The 19,478-nt window shown below is 33.7% G+C and overlaps 4 protein-coding genes across 6 annotated transcripts; 2 read left to right on the top strand and 2 right to left on the bottom strand.

Annotated features, from left to right (window-relative positions):
- Positions 1–1,894: 1,894 nt before the first annotated feature.
- LOC113864891 (probable beta-1,3-galactosyltransferase 14) lies at positions 1,895–5,394 on the bottom strand. Of its 2 annotated transcripts, XR_003504930.1 has the most exons (8): positions 4,931–5,335; positions 4,312–4,464; positions 4,154–4,236; positions 3,937–4,036; positions 3,505–3,618; positions 2,865–3,007; positions 2,217–2,369; positions 1,895–2,069 (listed from the first exon to the last, which is right to left on the bottom strand). XR_003504930.1 is itself a non-coding variant. In XM_027499104.1 (7 exons), exons 1-7 carry the CDS (start codon positions 5,254–5,256, stop codon positions 2,281–2,283), a joined length of 1,008 nt encoding a protein of 335 aa, XP_027354905.1. In that variant the 5' UTR covers positions 5,257–5,394; the 3' UTR covers positions 1,895–2,280. The 2 variants fall into 2 exon arrangements, 1 of the variants encoding a protein (XP_027354905.1); XM_027499104.1 differs by having other exon boundaries at positions 1,895–2,369; positions 4,931–5,394.
- Positions 5,395–6,301: 907 nt separating this feature from the next.
- Positions 6,302–9,260, top strand: LOC113864890 (cold-responsive protein kinase 1-like). Of its 2 annotated transcripts, none has more exons than XM_027499102.1 (8): positions 6,302–6,449; positions 6,628–6,706; positions 6,825–6,935; positions 7,246–7,361; positions 7,459–7,669; positions 7,735–7,972; positions 8,100–8,250; positions 8,528–9,260. In XM_027499102.1, the coding sequence occupies exons 3-8, from the start codon at positions 6,863–6,865 to the stop codon at positions 8,909–8,911; spliced, it is 1,173 nt and encodes a 390-aa protein (XP_027354903.1). In that variant the 5' UTR covers positions 6,302–6,449; positions 6,628–6,706; positions 6,825–6,862; the 3' UTR covers positions 8,912–9,260. The 2 variants fall into 2 exon arrangements, with proteins under 2 accessions (XP_027354903.1, XP_027354904.1); XM_027499103.1 differs by having other exon boundaries at positions 6,311–6,449; positions 6,631–6,706.
- Positions 9,261–10,197: 937 nt separating this feature from the next.
- Positions 10,198–11,899, top strand: LOC113865136 (cytochrome P450 703A2). Its single transcript, XM_027499516.1, has 2 exons — positions 10,198–11,127; positions 11,255–11,899. The coding sequence occupies exons 1-2, from the start codon at positions 10,198–10,200 to the stop codon at positions 11,897–11,899; spliced, it is 1,575 nt and encodes a 524-aa protein (XP_027355317.1).
- A 1,421-nt stretch (positions 11,900–13,320) lies between these two features.
- LOC113865286 lies at positions 13,321–17,840 on the bottom strand. The gene is made up of 6 exons (XM_027499743.1): positions 17,687–17,840; positions 17,276–17,607; positions 16,723–16,775; positions 16,437–16,474; positions 14,856–15,465; positions 13,321–13,783 (listed from the first exon to the last, which is right to left on the bottom strand). Exons 1-6 carry the CDS (start codon positions 17,761–17,763, stop codon positions 13,604–13,606), a joined length of 1,290 nt encoding a protein of 429 aa, XP_027355544.1. The 5' UTR covers positions 17,764–17,840; the 3' UTR covers positions 13,321–13,603.
- Between the last annotated feature and the right edge of the window lie 1,638 nt (positions 17,841–19,478).

Below are 19,478 nucleotides of genomic sequence, written 5' to 3'. Positions count from 1 at the left end.
ATGTTACTACATTTGACATCTGGTATCGAATGAAAATGTCAAGTTTATATAAGAAAATTAGCTCGCAGGTTATGACATACTTCAGCTCATTTAAAATGTGTGCTTTAATAGATAAGCTTCTTAACCTACAGGCTAAGCAGTGTGGTACGATGTGGGCTAGTTTGCTTATCCACCTCTAATCTAGTTGTATTCTTATTCTTACATAGGTACTAAAAATCGAATTGAACCTAATCAATAATCATTTCTATGAGAAATAGAGTAAAGTTTCTGTTTATTTATTAAGTATATATTTTGTTTTTATCCATTTCGCCTTAAATCTTGTAGAATTGGAGAAATAGAGCCAAGGATGACTTTTGGTACAAAAAGTAGCTTAAATTGAAAAAATTAACACCAAGAAAGTCCATCTTGACCAAAAGAACAATGATAAAGAAAAAAGAGGACAAGTACATAAACAATTAGGAATTTTAACCTTCTAACTTGCTCAAGAGTAGAGCACACCCGAGCGTGGTTCAACTTTTGACATACCAACGTAGAAAATCTGCACATCCTTGCAGCTATGAGCATGCCCGTGCTCAATACGAACCAAACGAGGAATCAAGATCAGCATGCTCAATCTCATCAACATTCCAACAAACTATATTGCACCGAAGCGATAAAGTTCTACAAACATGCGGAGCTTCTCAGAAAGGACACGCCTTCTGAGAGTCAATCCTTTTCTCTCCTTTAGAGCCCCTCTACCTTAGTCACAAATCTATCTTACTAAAAACTAATATATAGTTCTTAATTATGAAACTTTGTTGAGTATTTGTCATGATTGTGGGTTTATTCATGTTTATCAGTAGCTAAATTCATAACTAAGAAGTATGATGGATTTTAATATTATTTTTTGTTTACTTTTCTTATTGGATTTGTTCATGAATGTGTTAGGAATCAACTGCCTCAATAAAACTATAAAATAAACCAGGTTCAGGAATTTTAGAAGATCAATCATAATTAGTTACTCTCAATTAGCTGTTAAATTAATAAGTTTATTTGGACTACGCTTTACCTAGTTGTTACCTGAAGGTAATAATTTGGAAAAATAATGTTGAAATTACATTCTCATTGAGTGCTAATAGATTAAAAAAGTGATTGACAATTGGGAGAAAACACAAATTACAAAGAAATTTAGTAATCGCATAGGTAAAACCAAATATCCTGGGCTTTCCATAATTAAACTCTTACTTGCGATTACCTGGACTTCCATAATCCAATAGTTTTCCACTCTACGTTTATCTTCTATTTTAGACAAGTGGGCAGAGAGCTTTTAAAATAAACAAATGAAGCCAATGATAATTTTCAGTGCAGAAAATGATTAGCAAAAGAAAGCAAATGAGACAACCAAACAAGAAAAAGGCAATGCGAAATCAAATTTATATAGGAGCTAATTGAATACTGATACGTTGCCTGGATTCATTCAACGGGTGACTAGATATTGCAATACTTGAAGAAAGCAATGTTGCGAATTCTAAGTATCAAAAAACTCGTAACAAAAAAAAAAAAAAAAGGGATCAAAAGGCGGGCATCTGTTTACAATCTTACAGTTCATACAATTCTCTAGCATATATAATTGTCTAAAATGTTCGTATTTTTGTTAGATGCCTCAAGAATACGCTCTAAATTTATCAGAAGTCTTGTCGCTCCAATACTATTTTTTTTCTTCCCAAAAAATTATCGCTTGTTTTTTTTCAAGTTTAATATGATTTTTATCCTTGAACTGAAGAGAGAAGAATAAATATATACGATGAATTCGTTAACATTGTAATAGAGTATAACACATGCAGGGGTGTACACTCATTTTTTGTTTTTTTAGGTCGACAGGGTGCACACTCATTCAAAACTCCGATTTTTCAAAAGTACAAAATGAATCCGAATATGTATAATCCCAATAAAGAATGACATTAAAATCAGGAAATTAGTCAATTAACAATGATATCGTGATCTCATCATCCGTAACGTGTATCTATTTTTTCATCTATATAAAATATCTTCCCTGAAGAAGCTCCTTCATATCGCTCAATGCTACTCTCTCCTAGTATACAAAGGGAAGAATATGACAGAGAGAGAAAAAAAAAAGAAATAAAACACAGCAACCTGTCGTCTAACAGGATGAAAGGAAAAATAGAAAAATCAAAAGTAGAATGGTAGTGGCAGCATATCGTGGCAGTAAGAAATAACATGAACAAGCAATTCCTCTACTACCTTGTGAGCTTACTTTGCTTTATAATATACCCACAAATTCTATTCGTCATCCGATTCCAGAGTTGGGCTTTTAGTGCAGGTCTCCTTTTGATGGAGTTCCAACATTTTCTTTTCTGGATTACATAGGCCTATAAATAGACAACCAGATCATTAAGATGAAATCTTTTTCTGGACCAACAAAAATGATAAAAAAAATTTCTTTAGTCTGTATGTGTGTGTGTGTGTGTGTGTGGACACACATGCTTTTAACAAGAAATTACATGCTGGCTGAAGATTCAATCATACTGAAGTCTACATATAAAAGAATCTCGTCAACGGCAGATTTCCATTTTATGGATCATATTAAAGCATCGGACATGGGTAAAATCATTCTTAAATCTTTTGTACCGACACAGCTGATGCCAGATATACACATTTGACCGTTTATTTTGATGCAGCAAGCTTTTGCAGCCCAATCTGTTCTACTTTCAAATAAAATGATGTTTAACAAAAACATGTCCTTTAGGGGATGCTTTTGGATGGAGAATTTTGGAGAGAAAGGGGAGGGATGACAAAACTTTCATTTTGACTAAACATCCCTTATACTGATACCATAACATATCTGTGCAAAGAGATACACCAACCTGAACACTTCGGAATATCCCACACAGCAATAGATGTGGCTGTACAGTCTGTAGCGCACAGTTCATGATTATTCTCATGATTGACATTCATCGCAAGCACCCAAGCTCCAATAGTAACATCTTCATTGCTGAACATCCGGAAACTGTATAACAATGCAAACACTAAATTGAAGTGGGAAAGAGGGTAGGTGTAGAACAAGGTTCGTATTGTCATATTAATCCATTTTAAAATTTGGCCCTTTCCATTAAGAGGGAAGTGTGAAATAAATTTTAAAATCTTATGACCTATAAAGTATTATATTGTATGTATAACAATCAGTGCATAGCTCTCAATCCATTAGCTCCAGTGACAATGACAATGACAATTGAACACGACTAAGCACAGTTTAGGGCAATATCTCAAGTACTATTTTATTTCTTAATTGAGATAAGAACAGATACTATCCAACCCAAGCACACAAATATACAAAATCCAATAAATGAGACAGAAAAAGCAGATCTGCAATACACAGAAAACAAAACACCATTAAACATGGATACCCCCATAAGAACAAAAGTCCTATATATAAACATCAACAAATATCCTACTGTCTACAGAAGGTCATGTGGCCATGCAAGCTCTGGAGGAAAGAAAACTTGCCTGTCATTTCTAAGAGCAACCAAGCTTGAGACGACATCAGCAGAAAGAGCATATATCGGACCATAAGCATGAAGAAAATACTCCTTTCCAAGTAAAAATGACAGTGGCTCATACCTACAAGATTTTATTGGACTAAGTACTCCATATTCCATAAGCAAATTAATCGACATGCTGGTTATAAATTGAAGCCTTAGAATGTAACAAAAGTGGTGACTATTGAGGCTAGATAGCACACTACATTAGCATTTTCAACCCAAAAAAGAAAAGGGTATAACTTAAGGCCTAAAACAAAAGTGGCAATGAAGTGTCACAATAAAAGGTAAAAGAGTGCTACATTAAATGTGGCATGCTGACAATGTGGAGTAGGGAAATTAATCCTACAGTCAAACCAAAATCTCATAGATACACTAAACTCATCAAAACAGAACTAACCATTTGAGTTTTGGATCAGTGAAAACAGGTCCCTTTTTCATACATCCTATGTAAGTTTGAGGGTGAGATCGCTCTTTTGCCAATAGTAATGATAGACGATCTGACAATAAATTGAAAATATAAGCATGAATTTTAATTAGAGGTGTAAAGTTTAATCTCATAAAAAAAGTCCTTCAACGTATTTCATCACAATAGAAGCAATAAAAGATCTAGTCACCTGGCCTTAAATATATGTCATCATCAGCTTTGACATAAAACTCAGCATCAAAAAGGGCATAAGCAGCCTTGAAGAAAGCTAACCTGTATTAAATGAATATTCAATTTAGCATCATGCTACAGATGAAATGCAGAAACTTAGTCATTCTCAGCACACACGTTTTGTATGGGAGCTTACTGTACTCCTCTTGGATATCCAACTTAATGAAATCATCATACTCTGCTACTTCCTTCTGAAGCGCAGACATCTTTGCTTTATCACTTGTTCTACCAATGATAAACCTAAAAGCCAACCCAGTAGCTTCTTCCAAGCTGCAAGCAGCAGAAAATAATCAAAGATGACAATACTAACTTGCACCATTTTCAAACCCAGTTTCCCTCAAAATATCCAACCCTCCAACAAAACACAACTCACTTTGAAATAACTTCACTCACTGCAACCTAAATTCAGATATAGATAAATACAGAGCAGTACTTAGCATGACTCATGGATTAAAGTATCAAGTAAAGTACTCGCCCTAATACAAATATTCCAATTACAAACCCGACTCATATTTCTCTACATTTATGAATTTTAATGACCACTCTAAGATCATGTACTATCACAGACTAACATTTGCGTTCGCTAAATAATTTCTCCAGAAAAAAAAAATTTGAAATTTAACTCTAAATAAAAGCAAGCGATTTGCATAAGCTCTTTCTGAACGCCTCCTAAGATCATTTACTATGGATACCTAATAATAATAATAATAATTGGGGGAGAGTGGAGAAAGAATACCGTTGAAGGCCTTGGCGATCGGAGGGAAACCAAGTCTTTCTCAACGCTTCTCTCCTCCCAACGGATCCGAACCCCGTTTGAATACCCACAAACCCCATCACCTTGTGCCTATCGCCAACCTCATTGCTTCCACGCGCGTGCTCCCACACCACCCGAACCGATCGTGGGCGAGGACTCTCGCACCGGTAACCTCCAAACGGCCTCAGCAACGCGACGATTCCGAAGAGGAAAAGCGCGGAGAGAACGATGAAGAGCGTGGATCTGCGTGAAGAGAAGGGCGTGGCTTGGCGCGCGTAGGATGAGTAGGATTTCGGGGAAGAAGGCATGGTTCATGGAATGGAACACCCCGCAAGGTTGGGGTCTATGGTGATGGTGGAGGCTTCGTTCATGGCACGCGCGTACACGGAGTTGTTAGGGAGAGGGTGACTGAGCAATGAGCATGCGTCCAACTTAAACTGAATCTCAAAAATGAAAATTAACCTATCAATACTATGTGTTATTGCTTCCCACTTCCTTAATTGCACTCTTTTTACGTTCTTAATTTCTCCTGTTACAAATCCATCATTTTAATGATTTTTAATTATTAAGCGGTTCTTATTTTAATAATTATTTATCAATTTTCAATTTTTAAATAACTCCTTCTTTATCATATTAAAATCTATAACGACAGTTGTTTAATCATTTTTAAATTTAAAATATACTTTTTTTTTTCAAATTTTAAAGGTTATATAACGGTTAAAAAAAAAATGCTGAAACAGAACACCCGCAGCATCTGCCTGGCGGAGGTGAAGTGAAGGCATTCTAAATATGAAGCTTGACATCAATTATATTTTAATTTATATTTTTAGATGCATTTTGTTTTTCATATTATTTTATAAATCTTACTTGTCCTTTATCATCAATCTGTGCTTTGATTATTATTATTATTATTATCAACTATTATATATCTATGCATTTCACGGGCAATAAACTAAATATTTTATAAAAAAAATAAAAAAAAATGATAGAAACACAAATTAGATAAATTAAGATATAATAAGAAAATGATAAACTGTCATATCTTTAATGTATATGAAAATTATAAACTAAAATATATTATACTATCATATTCTATTTATTTTGAAATTAGACCTACTATAAAATAGATTAACAAATGAAATCAACACTAAAATTATAATGAAATAAAAGTGTTGTAAAAATTCATAAGTCTAACAAAAGAAACAAGGGCCGTTTCTCTCTCTGAAATGACAAAAGGGGAGACTTGACTTCAGGAAAGTGAACTTGTTCTTCATTTTATCTCTTCTTCTTTCCCTTATTCCAGAAATGCAGATATTTGGACCTTACCATTGTGCTCTTTTGGTCATTTCAAGTACTATTTTCTTTCACAATTCTTTCGCCCTTTCAGATGAATAAAGTGAAGGCTGTGAAATTCTATTTTAGACTGTTTAGCAAAGAAATAAGCCAGGATTGACTTTTCATGAAAAAAGAAACATAAAGTTTGACTTTCATTTGCGTGCCCGTAAGAATATCTAATATTCAAATATTACTTTTTCAGTTGAACGTTATTCAATACTAAAACTACCTATTATTTAACGCTATTAATTATAGTTTTTACTTTAGTTCATATTTATATGTCTTTCTAAACAAAACCTTAATATTTGTATGGAAATGTTTGTGTAATTGTATATTATCAACAGCAGAAGTTCTTCTAGCCCCTGCTACGACTGTGGCTCTCGAGTAGTTGAAAAATTGAACCAGAGTTTCGTTTTCTCGAAGGTATAGTTTTTTAGTTTTGCTAACCACGTGAGTTGTAATTGTGAGAATGGGTTTGCAAGCTGTTGAGAGTTATGTTTTGTGATGATTTCAAGTTGATTCTGAATTATCTATTTTACAGCACTGGGTTTGATCAATAGGAGCTGCAAGGTTACTCTGATGACTTGTTGCTTTCATCTTTTCAGAAAGAAAGGGTCTTCCTCAGCCACACGCTTGACGGGAGTTGATATAGGTATACTTTGATATTGAAGTCAGTGTGGCATGAATGATTTTTTGCTTTGTGAAATTATTACTCAATTGAATTGTTCTGGTTTGTATTTCCATAAACAACGAGCTTAATCTAATCACTCCTTTTGATTGTGTACTAGAATCATTCTCATGATTCTGTTATTGTTATTAATTGAACTTTTCTTTTTGAAAGGAGGGTTGGTTCGGTGAGGCTGTTACACTAATCTATTACTTTTAGTTTTCAAAGGAAGCATGGGTCCAATCTTCGTATCTTCGTATGATATGTTAATATGTATATGGCTATGCTGCAACAGATATTTCAGAAATTCAGAATGTAAATATTTACACTTACAAGGAATTGCGAATTGCCACTGAAGGTTTTAGTCTCGCAAACAAGATAGGGCAGGGAGGTTTTGGATCTGTCTATAAGGTATCATTTAGAATTTGCAAAGAATTCTTAGCCCTTTGAAAGATCTGGTTGTGTTTCTTTCTATTGTCTTCTTTTAGTTAATGATAAATATTTACAGGGAAAGCTGAGAGATGGTTCTCTGGCAGCTATAAAGGTTTTATCAGCAGAATCGAGACAAGGGGTTCGCGAGTTCTTGACAGAAATCAAGGTGATCACTAGTATAGAGCATGAGAATCTAGTTAAGTTGTATGGGTGCTGTGTGGAAGACAACCACAGGATTTTGGTGTATGGATATCTTGAGAATAACAGCCTAGCACAAACACTTCTTGGTAAGTAAATTATTTTTATCGTGAGGTATGAATGTGTTCAAACGATCCTAATGATGAGTTTATAGGTGCAGGCAATAGTAGCATCCAATTCAGCTGGCATGTAAGGAGGAACATTTGCATAGGTGTTGCCCGGGGCCTTGCATTCCTTCATGAGGAGGTTCAGCCACAAATTATTCACAGAGACATAAAAGCAAGCAATGTACTATTAGACCAACACCTCCATCCCAAAATTTCAGATTTTGGCCTTGCAAAGCTTATTCCACCAAATCTTACCCATATTAGTACACGTGTTGCTGGAACAGCGTAAGTTAACCACCCTGTCTTCAATTGTTTATAATTTGTTCATATCAGGGAATTTCTGATTTTGGAATTTTCAAGTTAGCTTTTCTTTTATTTTCCTTCCTACCATGCTCCCTGTTTGGCTTTGTAGTGGTTATTTGGCACCTGAGTATGCAATAAGAAATCAAGTGACAAGAAAATCCGATGTCTATAGTTTTGGAGTTCTGCTATTAGAAATTGTTAGTGGGAGGCCCAACACAAACAGACGTTTACCTGTTGAAGAACATTACCTTCTTACAAGGGTAAGCAGTAAGGACCTTTCTTTTGCAAATATTGCTATGTCATCCAAAGAAAATGAGCTCTTGTAGTGTAAAATTTGTAGAGCGTCAGACACACTTTCCCTGAGAACGATTTGAGTATCAAAGAGCAAAGTCCTATTCCCGCAAACTGCAAATAGATCCCTTCTCATATATCTTGGATTTGAATTGCAAAATGAAATTAGGATACTATTGTTCATGATGGTTAAGTGAATGACCTCAAACAATTAACAAACAAATGATAAGTTAATGTGTCTTGCAGGCATGGGATTTGTATGAGGGAAGAGAACTCGAAAGATTAGTGGATGCTTTTCTAGATGGGGACTTCAATATTGAGGAGGCAGTAAGGTTTTGTAAGATTGGTCTCCTTTGCACACAGGATTCTCCTCAGTTCCGGCCTTCTATGTCCACTGTTCTTGACATGCTTTTAGGTGAAAAAGATGTGAGCGAGGAGAATATGACAAAACCAGGGATGATATTTGAATTTGTGGAAGCCACAAATGAAGGGAAACAAAAAGGCAAGGCTGAAGTGGATAGAACATCTTTGTTGGTTGGTTCAGGGAAGCCAGACGAGTCATCATCATCCGGAACTGTGAGCTCTTATGCTACCATGACCTTCACAGCGATTTATGATCGAAGCAACTAGTTTCACTCTCACTTGCATGCCCTTGTTTTTCTTCACTCTCGCTTCTATCCGAAGTTGCCTATTTTGGCTACAAACCAGAGTGCGAATTTTTGTTTAATATCGTCTTCTCATACTATGTTAATCAATGAGATTGAATTCAATTTTGGGAAGTGTCAATGGTGTAGGCAGTATATCACCCTATCATAGTATTTTGAACCAGTTAGTTGTTCATGTTTTGCTTGGTTGTTTGTGGCTGTTATGCTGCTCTTTGTTTCTGACAACATTAAAAATGACAGTTGTCAGAGTGATTCTCCTGAAGCGGTGTCTCTTGTGATTAACAGATATAGTGAGTGTATCTTATTTGAGATTATAGCTCTCTCTTTTACTTTATTATCATCATGTAACCGAAAAAAAATGTATAACTTAGGATGTGTCGGAATGCATTACATAATGGCTTAAATAAAATCTGTATTATACAAATATTTTGCATTAGCAACATATTGTGGAGGTCAGGTGGAGTGGCTGTTCAACAAGTCCAAAATGCGAGATCGAGAATAGAAAATTAAACCAACTTTTACTTATTCACAAATCTTAGATGTAAAACAAAAAAAATATATTATTTAAAAAAATTCAAAATCTGAACGTATCAAACAACTTTTATTGTATTGCTTTTAAAAATTGATAACTACTTTGTAAAAGAGTTAACAAGCAGGCCACAAAAGTCATTCTCATTCAAATTCTGAAATTGTGATTTAGAGTTCAAATTGTCCACGCATTAAACCACAACTGGTATATATGGTTGGTCGGTTCTTGATTGTTGCCAGCATGGTTTTAACAGAGTTTATCACCTAAAGTTATCAAAATATATGATTTCATTACCTAATTAAGAGATCACGCACATCGTAATTATATGCAAAAATCGAGGTAGGAGAAATGCAAAATCTGTGTCTGTAATAAGAAAAACTTGTAAACAATCATCATGCGTATGACGATGTACTACCCCTTTCTCTGTGCATCAATATAAAATTGATATTTTCAACAAGAAAAAGAAATAAAATAAAATAACAAAGAAAGAGTGTAGGAAACATAAAGATTATGAATTATTAAACTATACAAAAGATTAAAAAAAATCAGTTTCATCCATTTAGTCTTGAATATGATATAAAAAGGATTCAAATCAAATTTGAAAACATGTCAAGCATTCTACCTAATGGTTGCAAAATGCATATTAAGACCATTGCAAACCACAGGTGAGCTTGAAAAACTCCGAGTTTGCTTGGTTTAGATCAAGCAATTGATATTAGAAAATGGTTTTGGCAACATTTATTTCAACCTTATTCTTTGCAGCACTAGCTTCTAAAATCATTCAACATTGGCTCAAAGGAAGGTTTCTTTCTTCGCACAAGAACAAGGAGCTTCCTCCTGGCCCGCCAAGGTGGCCAATTGTTGGTAACCTCCTTCAATTAGGGCAGCTTCCACATAGAGACTTGGCATCTTTATGTGACAAATATGGACCCTTAGTTTATCTAAAATTGGGCAACATAGATGCCATCACTACTAATGATCCTGATATCATACGTGAAATACTTCTGTGCCAAGATGATGTTTTTGCCTCTCGCCCACATACTCTTGCCGCTGTTCATTTAGCATATGGATGTGGTGATGTTGCCTTAGCCCCTCTAGGCCCTCATTGGAAGCGTATGAGAAGAATTTGCATGGAACACTTGTTAACAACAAAGAGGCTTGAATCCTTTTCAAAACATCGTGAAGATGAAGCCCAACACCTTGTCAAGGATGTATTGGGTTGGGCCCAAGCAGAAAAGCCCATTAACTTAAGGGAGGTTTTGGGTGCTTTCTCAATGAACAATGTGACTAGAATGTTGTTGGGAAAACAATATTTTGGGTCTGAATCTGCCGGCCCACAAGAGGCTGTGGAGTTCATGCACATAACCCATGAGTTGTTTTGGTTGTTGGGTGTGATATATTTAGGTGACTACTTACCAATGTGGAGGTGGGTGGATCCCTATGGGTGTGAAAAGAAAATGAGGGAAGTGGAAAAACGAGTGGATGATTTTCATTCCAAAATAATTGAAGAGCATAGAAAGGCTAGGAAAGATAGGAAGGGGATAAGAGAGGAAAGCGATGGAGATATGGACTTTGTGGACATTTTACTATCTTTGCCAGGTGAAGATGGAAAAGACCATATGGATGATGTAGAAATCAAAGCTTTGATTCAGGTACTGACTTTTTTTTTAGTGTTCTTTTTTATCGTTTATTTATAAACACATAAGACAAATGAATAAGATTAAATATTTTTTATATATATTTTCAATTGTGAAAACAATGATGAACAATGTTGTGTAGGACATGATAGCTGCCGCAACAGACACTTCAGCCGTTACCAACGAATGGGCAATGGCAGAGGTAATCAAACATCCACATGTTCTCCAGAAAATCCAACAAGAACTTGACAGCGTAGTTGGTCCAAATAGAATGGTGGTAGAATCTGATCTGCCCCATCTAAATTACTTACGATGTGTTGTACGTGAAACATTTCGCATGCACCCAGCAGGACCATTCCTTATTCCACACGAATCACTTCGTGCGACTACCATAAATGGGTACCATATACCTGCGAAGACACGTGTCTTCATTAACACTCATGGTTTGGGTCGCAACACCAAGATTTGGGACAACGTGGAGGAGTTTAGACCTGAGAGGCATTGGACAACTAATGGAAGTAGGGTTGAGATTAGTCATGGGGTTGACTTCAAGATTCTACCTTTTAGTGCTGGAAAGCGTAAGTGTCCTGGTGCTCCCCTTGGAGTGACTTTGGTTTTGATGGCTTTGGCCAGACTCTTTCATTGCTTTGATTGGACTCCACCAAGGGGTTTGAATCCTCAAGATATAGACACGAGAGAAGTTTATGGAATGACTATGCCCAGGGCTCAGCCCTTGATTGCTATTGCTAGACCACGATTGCCAAAGCATGTGTACAATGGACTTTAAGGCATAGAAGGGGCCATGCACGAGCAGCTCCAGTTGGCACCTCCGAACTGAGAACGTAAGAGAGGGGAAGAAGAAGCCATGTTCTCTTAGAATGGGACTCAAATAGTTTATAAGTGAGTCACGAGTGCATTGGTGTGTCGCTCGTGTGCTTTAGAACTGTAGGGAGGAAAATGGAGAGATTCAGAGGATAAAAAAATAATTTTGATGATTAGTTAGATGTGAAGAAAGTGAAAATTGAACATTATAATTATTAATGTCAAGTTTATACAATTCAAATTTAACTCGTTTAAAATATTAACATTAACTTTAAATTTAATGTTATTTGTTTAAACATTTTGCCAGTCAAATTTGAATAATCTAGTACTATCATAGCTAATTTTTAACTATACTTTGATACTTGCAAATAAGGAAATTTTTGTCGTATTTATATGTGATAGTGATGATTATTCCATTATTGGATATATGTGGAACAAGGAAAATAAGCACATAATTCATATTTTCACATTTTAAAACACATATATATATGTGTGTGTGGAATAAATTAATTAAAAATATTTAATTATTGTAAAAATAAGATTAATAAATTATTAAATCTTATTTTAAATGTTAAATTTAAAAGATGTGCACAGAAATTTTTAAAATAACCATATATTTAATTACTAACTTTTAAGTTTAATTGTTTTGATTTTAATTATTAATGTATGACTACATAATTTATATTTATAATTTATATTTATAATTTATATTTATTTTTAAAAATATCACAAGTTTTATATTTTAATTATTTATAATAAAATTTAATAATTAAAAATTATTATTTTCATTATCATGTAAAAAAAAATTATGATTATGTAAAGGCAAGAGATGTTAAATAAGTATTTTCTTTTACTTTTCTTATAAGTTAAATTTGACAAATTCTACGATACGTTTATATTTGGGTGGGTAATAATACATTTCTTATGTGGACAAACGCATTTTATAATCAATCTATTCAATTATTTTAAAATAAATAAATAATATTAAATTATCATTTATTATTACTTTTAAATATGTATGTTAATAGCAATTGCGAGAAATAAGACCTCACGTAGGGTTGTGACCACCCGTCAAATTCTCCACCACCTTTTTTTGGTAGGGATACTTCCCAACCCTATCAGAAGCAGTACCATTCACAGGCATGAAAATGAACACGAGATGCATACACAAACAGGAACAGGCATTATTAAGATGTTGTCGACTTATATTCATTTGCAACCGAACAATTTCCTTACGAGTGATGCAATGGGGTAGTTCCTCCAGCAGCCAAAATGTCAATTCCATGTTCAAATTATCATCAACTCCCAGTTGAAATGCAGCTAATTTCCTTTTGCCTTTAGTTTATTACTCATCAAGGCTGTTGTATCATAACTACACATGATGGAAATATAAAATTATCTTCATAACAATAGAGGGAGAAAGGGAGATCAAGATTTCTTTACAAAGAAATAGAGAAACAGGAATAAGAGAAAATGAGCTGGAATCCGAAGCCAAGTAAAAGCACGAGTTCAAATTAATCCGACCATTTCCTGTTCTACTACCAACAAACTACTAGTAGTGCTTACGTTGTTCTACATACACCTCATTAGCTATTTGTTACAACATAGAAACTATAATACGGATACAAACATCCAAGTAAATGAGTAATCAGAATATGAAGATTCCTTATTAGTGGAGTTTGCCCTTTTTGTCTCTGGCAGCTTGGATCTGATCCGCAAGTGATACCTCTTTCTGCATTTTTTCTCTCTTGATGAGCTCTAAATTCAATTTATTGTAAATTGGAAAAATGGAATTAAAAATGTCTCCTTCTCCAGCTCCTTCACCGTTGATGTTCTTACTTATGTGAATCTAAGACAATAAATATAACACCATTAGAAGCAAAGCGGTGTAAATAAAAATATAACAAAATAGCTTCAGCTTATCATATTGGAATGAATGTAAGAATTAAGATCATATTGAACACTTGCACTGGAAAGATGCTTTTATGACCTATACATCACTCTTAAAAATAACGATTTTAGTACTACTTTAATTTCAGAATGGCATAATTTTGGAAAAATGTCTTTTGACTCAATTCTCTCTCTAGTCCAAAGACAAACTATCAATCACAGGACATATTTTAAGTTTTGATATAAACAAGACTATAATGGTCTGTTTGGTTCATTGTTAGGTTTACAAGAAGGGAGGAAGGATAATTAAGTAATCCACTATTATACCTTCACAGTAGATTCAAGCTAATGATGATTTATTTAGTCAATACAATCCACAAACTTTTAGCATTTTCTCTTCCGTCTGAATCCCTTCAATACTGGAGAGGATGCAAAAATGGGAGAGAAAAAAAATTGGCCATCTTAGGACTTGTATGTTTTTGTTTTTAATTTTTAAAAATTACATTTTAAAATAATTTTAAAAAATGGTTTTTAGAAAGAAAATAAAAATAAAACTTGTTTGTCAGTTTAGTTTTCAAAACTCTTTTTTAAGATGAGAAAAAAAACACCTTAAAGTTATTATAGTTTTTTAGTTTTAAAAATTGAAAATGAAAATTTATTTTTAAAAATAATTTTTAAGAACTCATCTTAACAAACACGTTTTTTTTTTTTAACTTTTGAATTTTAAAAACACAAAACAAACAAGCCCTTACTTTCCCTCCCCTTGCCTCAACTCTCCAACCAGTAAGTTTTTTCAATTGACCAAGCAATCAATTAATTACTGGGTTTAACAATAGAATTTCCTTTTTCTATACTCCAACAAAAGCAACTTGTGCAAGATTCTACTCTCTCAAATGAACTAGGATTGTACAGTTTAGGCAGCTTTTATATTCAATTATCTCAGTAGGCACCCTACTCTCCTTCTTAATTGCTTCGTCATGTTGCATTTATCAGCAGCTAATAAATAAAGAAACAATAAAAAAAAAACCTACCTTTTTTAATTTAGTGCAAAGTTTGAACTCTTGACTGTCCAAGGCACCTTTGCCTTCCTCTGCATTTTTGCATGGTTGACTCTTGATATTCCCTCTTGCTTTAGTCTTCTCTTGACGATCTTTTCTCTTTTGAGTGACCATTACCTTTTTAATTGCTTTTATCCTAGCTGCTTTCTCTGCTCTTACCCTTGCCATCTCTTTTGCCTTTGCCTTCTCTGTAGTGCGCTGAAGCTGCCGGAGGATAACCATTTCTTCTTGTATCTTTTCATAGCTATCCCAGTCAAGTTCTTGTTCCCCACTACCTCCTTTCTTAGCTGCATTGGCTACGCTTTCCCTCCATGTCTGAATAAATTTCTGTGCTCCAGCAACTACCATCAGCTTTTCTTTTTCCTTTTCCTCAGCCTGTAGAAGTTGGTCAAGCTCTAACTGTTGGTTTATCTTATTGTAGCTATCCCAATCTAGTTCTTCCTGACCACTACCTCCTTTCTTGGCTGCATTTGCTATGCTTTGTTCCCATGAAAGGAAAAATTGCTCCCTCAACCGCTTTGACTTCAGCCGCTCATGCCATACACGTCTAATCGAATGACTTATTTTAGCCTTGATTTGATCACTGCAGGAAGGTTGATACTCGATGACAATTCAAGAATGCACAGCCAATGGTTATTCATTTAACATTCATGCCAAGGACATACATAATTCAAGACAATAAAATCTTTTTTTTATCACTAATTAGAAATGAATGAATTCACCTTAGAGTATGTACGCACCATTAAAAATTATACATTAGAGAAGCTTTCAGGTGCATTGAGAACAACAGAATGATCAATATCTTGCCTCCAATATAATAGCAGAACAATTTTAAATTATACAATTTATTAATAAAGTGGCACCAGAGAAAACATCAAACAACTTAGTAATTTCCAGGCATTACTTAGTAGTTATTGAAGTACCTAGATACTGTGTTAGAATCCCAGAAACAGAATATGAGAATAGAATGCTTTTATTACAAAATATTGAATCACAATAAAGAAAATTAGATAATTCTTCTCCAAGGGTTTCCCCTTTCTACAACTGAGCCGATGCCCAATTCACCATTGCTAACAAGAATGAATCCTTCCATTCTTCTTCCTCCTATTTATATCAAACCCTCTAACTCAATTCTAACTAATTGTATCTAATTTGCCCTTCTCTTATATCTAACTCCTAACAGTCAGCAATTAGAGTAAAAATGTAAAATGGCTTTTACAACCTTATTTCCTAAGTTATCCCTCCATAATTATCTACAGTTGCAACTTCCAAATGTATGATTAAACTAAAGTTTAATCCCAAGTCTTTATTCCAATTGCACTTTTTTTTTCCATATCCCCCTCAGTATTAACAACAGAGTGGTAATAACCCTTTTTAGTAAAAGATTTCTAGATTATGGACACCCAAGTATACAAGACCTGACATCCTCTTCTCATCTATGGATCCTTGATACATAGTTTTCAATCTATAAACTATAATTACCTATGATTTAACTATTAGATTACATTCTGTTTTGAGGAAGCATACAGAAAAACAACATAACAGATATGTTACCTATGAGAATGGGGGTGTTCAGCCATCTTTTTCCTCACCTGAAATTTTTTCAAGGATAGGAGAAAAAGTGAATATAAATTATTGGGTGAATCAAAAGAAAGGAAATGCCTAGCAACACAAAATTATTCTGCTGTAAGGCAAGCAGCATTTAAATACTTATAATAAGGAAACAAAGGAGCTAAGGACCAAATAAAACTACAGCAATAATAAGGCAGGTCATGTTGTGAACACATATAGGAGGAGAAAAAAACACTCCAAAAACTCAATGACTCTTACTTGACTTCACCTTGGGGTCCCTCAAAGCCTCTAATGTTCTTTGCTTGATTAGCTCCCGAGTCTCTGCATTGTGTCCAGAGTCACTCACAAAATTAACCAATTACAAGGAATACATCAATATCCATTAAGGGTACATTAGAGAGTTAAGTTTAAAAGAAAAAAAAGAGAGGACGAATTTTTCATTTTTAATAAACATTTATAGTTTTATAATTTTCTAAAATGAAAAAATAAAATAATAGCTAATATAAAATTATCGTAATAATATTTTATTTACTCTTGTAAATATCAATTTTTCTATCGAGTGCCCAAAGATTCACAATAAGAACTTTCGAATACAGTTTCTAAAGAACCAGCAAAATTAATATATTGACATTAAATGCTGCAATTTTTATGAGCGATTTTTCGTTTTCAAAAAAGTATGTGTGGAATCCATTTTACGATCTTAAATATTTTCATTTTCAATAATATAAGTCATCTATTTTAAAAAAATTACCCCTCTTATTTTTTTGCAAACCCTAACCTTCAAACCTATCATTAAACCTAAAATGCAATAAAATAACTACCTGCAGTGTGTTTCCTTCCTTTGTTCCAAGGCACTTTTCCTTTGTTTGCGAGTCCAATTCTCATTCTTCTAATCCTCTCCTTCAGAACCTTTTCACTGAAAGAGTCACCAAGGGCAACACCTTCATTCCCATCGTTCAAATAACCAGTCATTTGAAGGTCCTCAATGGGGAGAACCCTTTGGGAGCAACAAACAAAGGGCGATTTGGGGATTGCAGTCTTCATCAGAGGAAGCACTTGCAGTGTTGTGGTTGGAGGGGAAAATGCACAAGTGCAATCCACCGTGTTGGAAATGTAAGTTAAGGGAGAAGGTGAAACCGACATGCCTCTCACACTGACACAAGAAACTCAAGTTAGAATTTTTATTATGGAAGTGTGTGTGTGTGTGTGTGTGTGAGAGAGAGAGAGCTTACAGAGAGTTGAAGTGGAGCATGTTGGTTGGTTCGTTGAAGCTTTGGGAAGAGTTAGATGAAATGGAACATCTGAACATGTAAGAGGAAGAGCTTCAATAAGAGCTTCAATCCTATCTTCTTCACAATATTAAGGCCACGCTCTACATTCTCCCATCTTTTTCTTCTGCTTATTTAGACATCAAAATTTAATTTTTATGCCTTATCATACAAAATATATTTTTTCAATTAAAATTAATTTAAACGTACATTTTAATTAATAATTTTATATCAACCATTACAAGATAAAAATATGATATTGAAATTAATTACAATATTAGCTCAGGTGAATTTATCGTTGAGTCTTTTCTTCTCGGCAATGTTATTATTGACCGGCGCTGCTAACTATTTTACTTGAATATAAATTTTTATGTGAAAAAATAAAATATTTATCATTTAAGTTAACAAGCATTAGTAATTTTTTAAAAAAGAAGATCTAATGTTGTTTACAATCAAATTATTATTTATTTCTATTTTTAATTAATTATAAGTGAAAAAAATTCAAGGGAAAAATGTCAAATTGAGCTTTTTTTTTAAGTTTTCAAATACATCAATTATTTTTATTAAATAATTTTTAATGGATGCGATTGATAATACATTTTATAAATATCGATTTACTCAAAAAAATAAAAAAAATAACATATAATTACACTCATTTATCTTCACAGACTTAAGACTCTAGTCTTTGATAAATTGTTAAGAATTTAATTATAAAGTATCTTAAACTGATACAAATTATATCATTTTTTTAATATTCTTTAACAAGTCTATGTAAACTCAATAAATCAAAGTATTTAAAAAATTAATTGTTTAAAATATAGCTAACACTTCCAATTGAATTGATCAGAGTATATAGGTTTCCTTCTCCCATGGTTTCTAATATTTTATATTATATTAAAGGAGAAAGGAACTAGCATTTGTTCACGAAATCACTCCCGTAGTTACATATGCGTTTCTCTTCTATTCAAACACGATAACTTGTTATATATTTTAAGTTCAACTCTCCAATGGGATGTGAAACGAGAAAAAAAAAAAAAAAAGATAGGGAAAAAAAATAATAAATGGTATAATAAGATAAAATTGGTATAAAAATATAAATATTGTTAAGCAAAATGTCAAACGACACTTACGATTTAGACACAATACGCGTAAATTGGCAGAGTAATTTCTTATGCAAGAAGAAATTCACAAGTATTTAAAGAAACTAATTGGATGCAGTGAAGTGAAGAGTTTAATTTGATTTGTGGAACTCATGGAATCAAATAACAAAGGTTTATATGAGTATGGCCTCGTTCCTTCAGAGGAGGCAATAGAGGTTGAATATGCAGCCACGGGCACAGGCACAGCCACGACAGTTGAGAAAGGGAGGAAGAAGAAAAAGGGTAAGCTTTTCTCCAAAAAGTCATTCTGGATTTGTTGTTCTGATATTGCGGTTGAGTCCAGTATGATGAATGAGATGATGAAGAAGGAGGAAAAGAAGGTCAAAGATAAGATCTTGTTTTCAAATGTTCAGACTACTGTACCAGACAAAGTCATGACGAACAAGTCTTGCTTCCTTTTATGCTTCTCTACTGTTCAACTCACAAAAGGCAAACAACAAGGTTAAGTAATTGTCTTGTATCGAGTCAGTTTATATGTAATTTTATATGTTCCTCATCAAGTTTTCTAATTTTAAGGTGTTCTTAAGGATGTAACTCGTTACGATATTAAAATTTGAAATTTGATAATTATATATTTTTTAATAATTCTAATTTAT

The sequence above is a fragment of the Abrus precatorius genome, unplaced genomic scaffold, assembly GCF_003935025.1.
Source record: "Abrus precatorius isolate BTA unplaced genomic scaffold, Abrus_2018 Scaffold4, whole genome shotgun sequence".
NCBI classification, from domain to species: Eukaryota; Viridiplantae; Streptophyta; class Magnoliopsida; order Fabales; family Fabaceae; genus Abrus; species Abrus precatorius.
The sequence above is the reverse complement of the archived record's forward strand: the minus strand, read 5'-3'. Positions and strand labels throughout refer to the sequence as shown.

Bases quoted from the DNA above. Each gene is read 5' to 3' on its own strand.
- LOC113865286 (XM_027499743.1), bottom strand. From the start codon at position 17,763: ATGTTCAGATGTTCCATTTCATCTAACTCTTCCCAAAGCTTCAACGAA. The intron at 15,466-16,436 runs GTAACATATCTG...ACCTTCCTGCAG, and splicing joins GAACACCCCCATTCTCATAG to TGATCAAATCAAGGCTAAAA. The intron at 13,784-14,855 runs GTAGGTTTTTTT...TTATTGTCTTAG, and splicing joins TTTGCACTAAATTAAAAAAG to ATTCACATAAGTAAGAACAT.
- LOC113864891 (XM_027499104.1), bottom strand. From the start codon at position 5,256: ATGCCTTCTTCCCCGAAATCCTACTCATCCTACGCGCGCCAAGCCACG. The intron at 4,237-4,311 runs GTGTGTGCTGAG...CATTTAATACAG, and splicing joins AGTAAGCTCCCATACAAAAC to GTTAGCTTTCTTCAAGGCTG. The intron at 3,008-3,504 runs GCAAGTTTTCTT...ATTGTTATACAG, and splicing joins GTTGCTCTTAGAAATGACAG to TTTCCGGATGTTCAGCAATG.
- LOC113865136 (XM_027499516.1), top strand. From the start codon at position 10,198: ATGGTTTTGGCAACATTTATTTCAACCTTATTCTTTGCAGCACTAGCT. The intron at 11,128-11,254 runs GTACTGACTTTT...AATGTTGTGTAG, and splicing joins AAATCAAAGCTTTGATTCAG to GACATGATAGCTGCCGCAAC.
- LOC113864890 (XM_027499102.1), top strand. From the start codon at position 6,863: ATGACTTGTTGCTTTCATCTTTTCAGAAAGAAAGGGTCTTCCTCAGCC. The intron at 7,670-7,734 runs GTAAGTAAATTA...ATGAGTTTATAG, and splicing joins CCTAGCACAAACACTTCTTG to GTGCAGGCAATAGTAGCATC. The intron at 7,973-8,099 runs GTAAGTTAACCA...TTGGCTTTGTAG, and splicing joins ACACGTGTTGCTGGAACAGC to TGGTTATTTGGCACCTGAGT.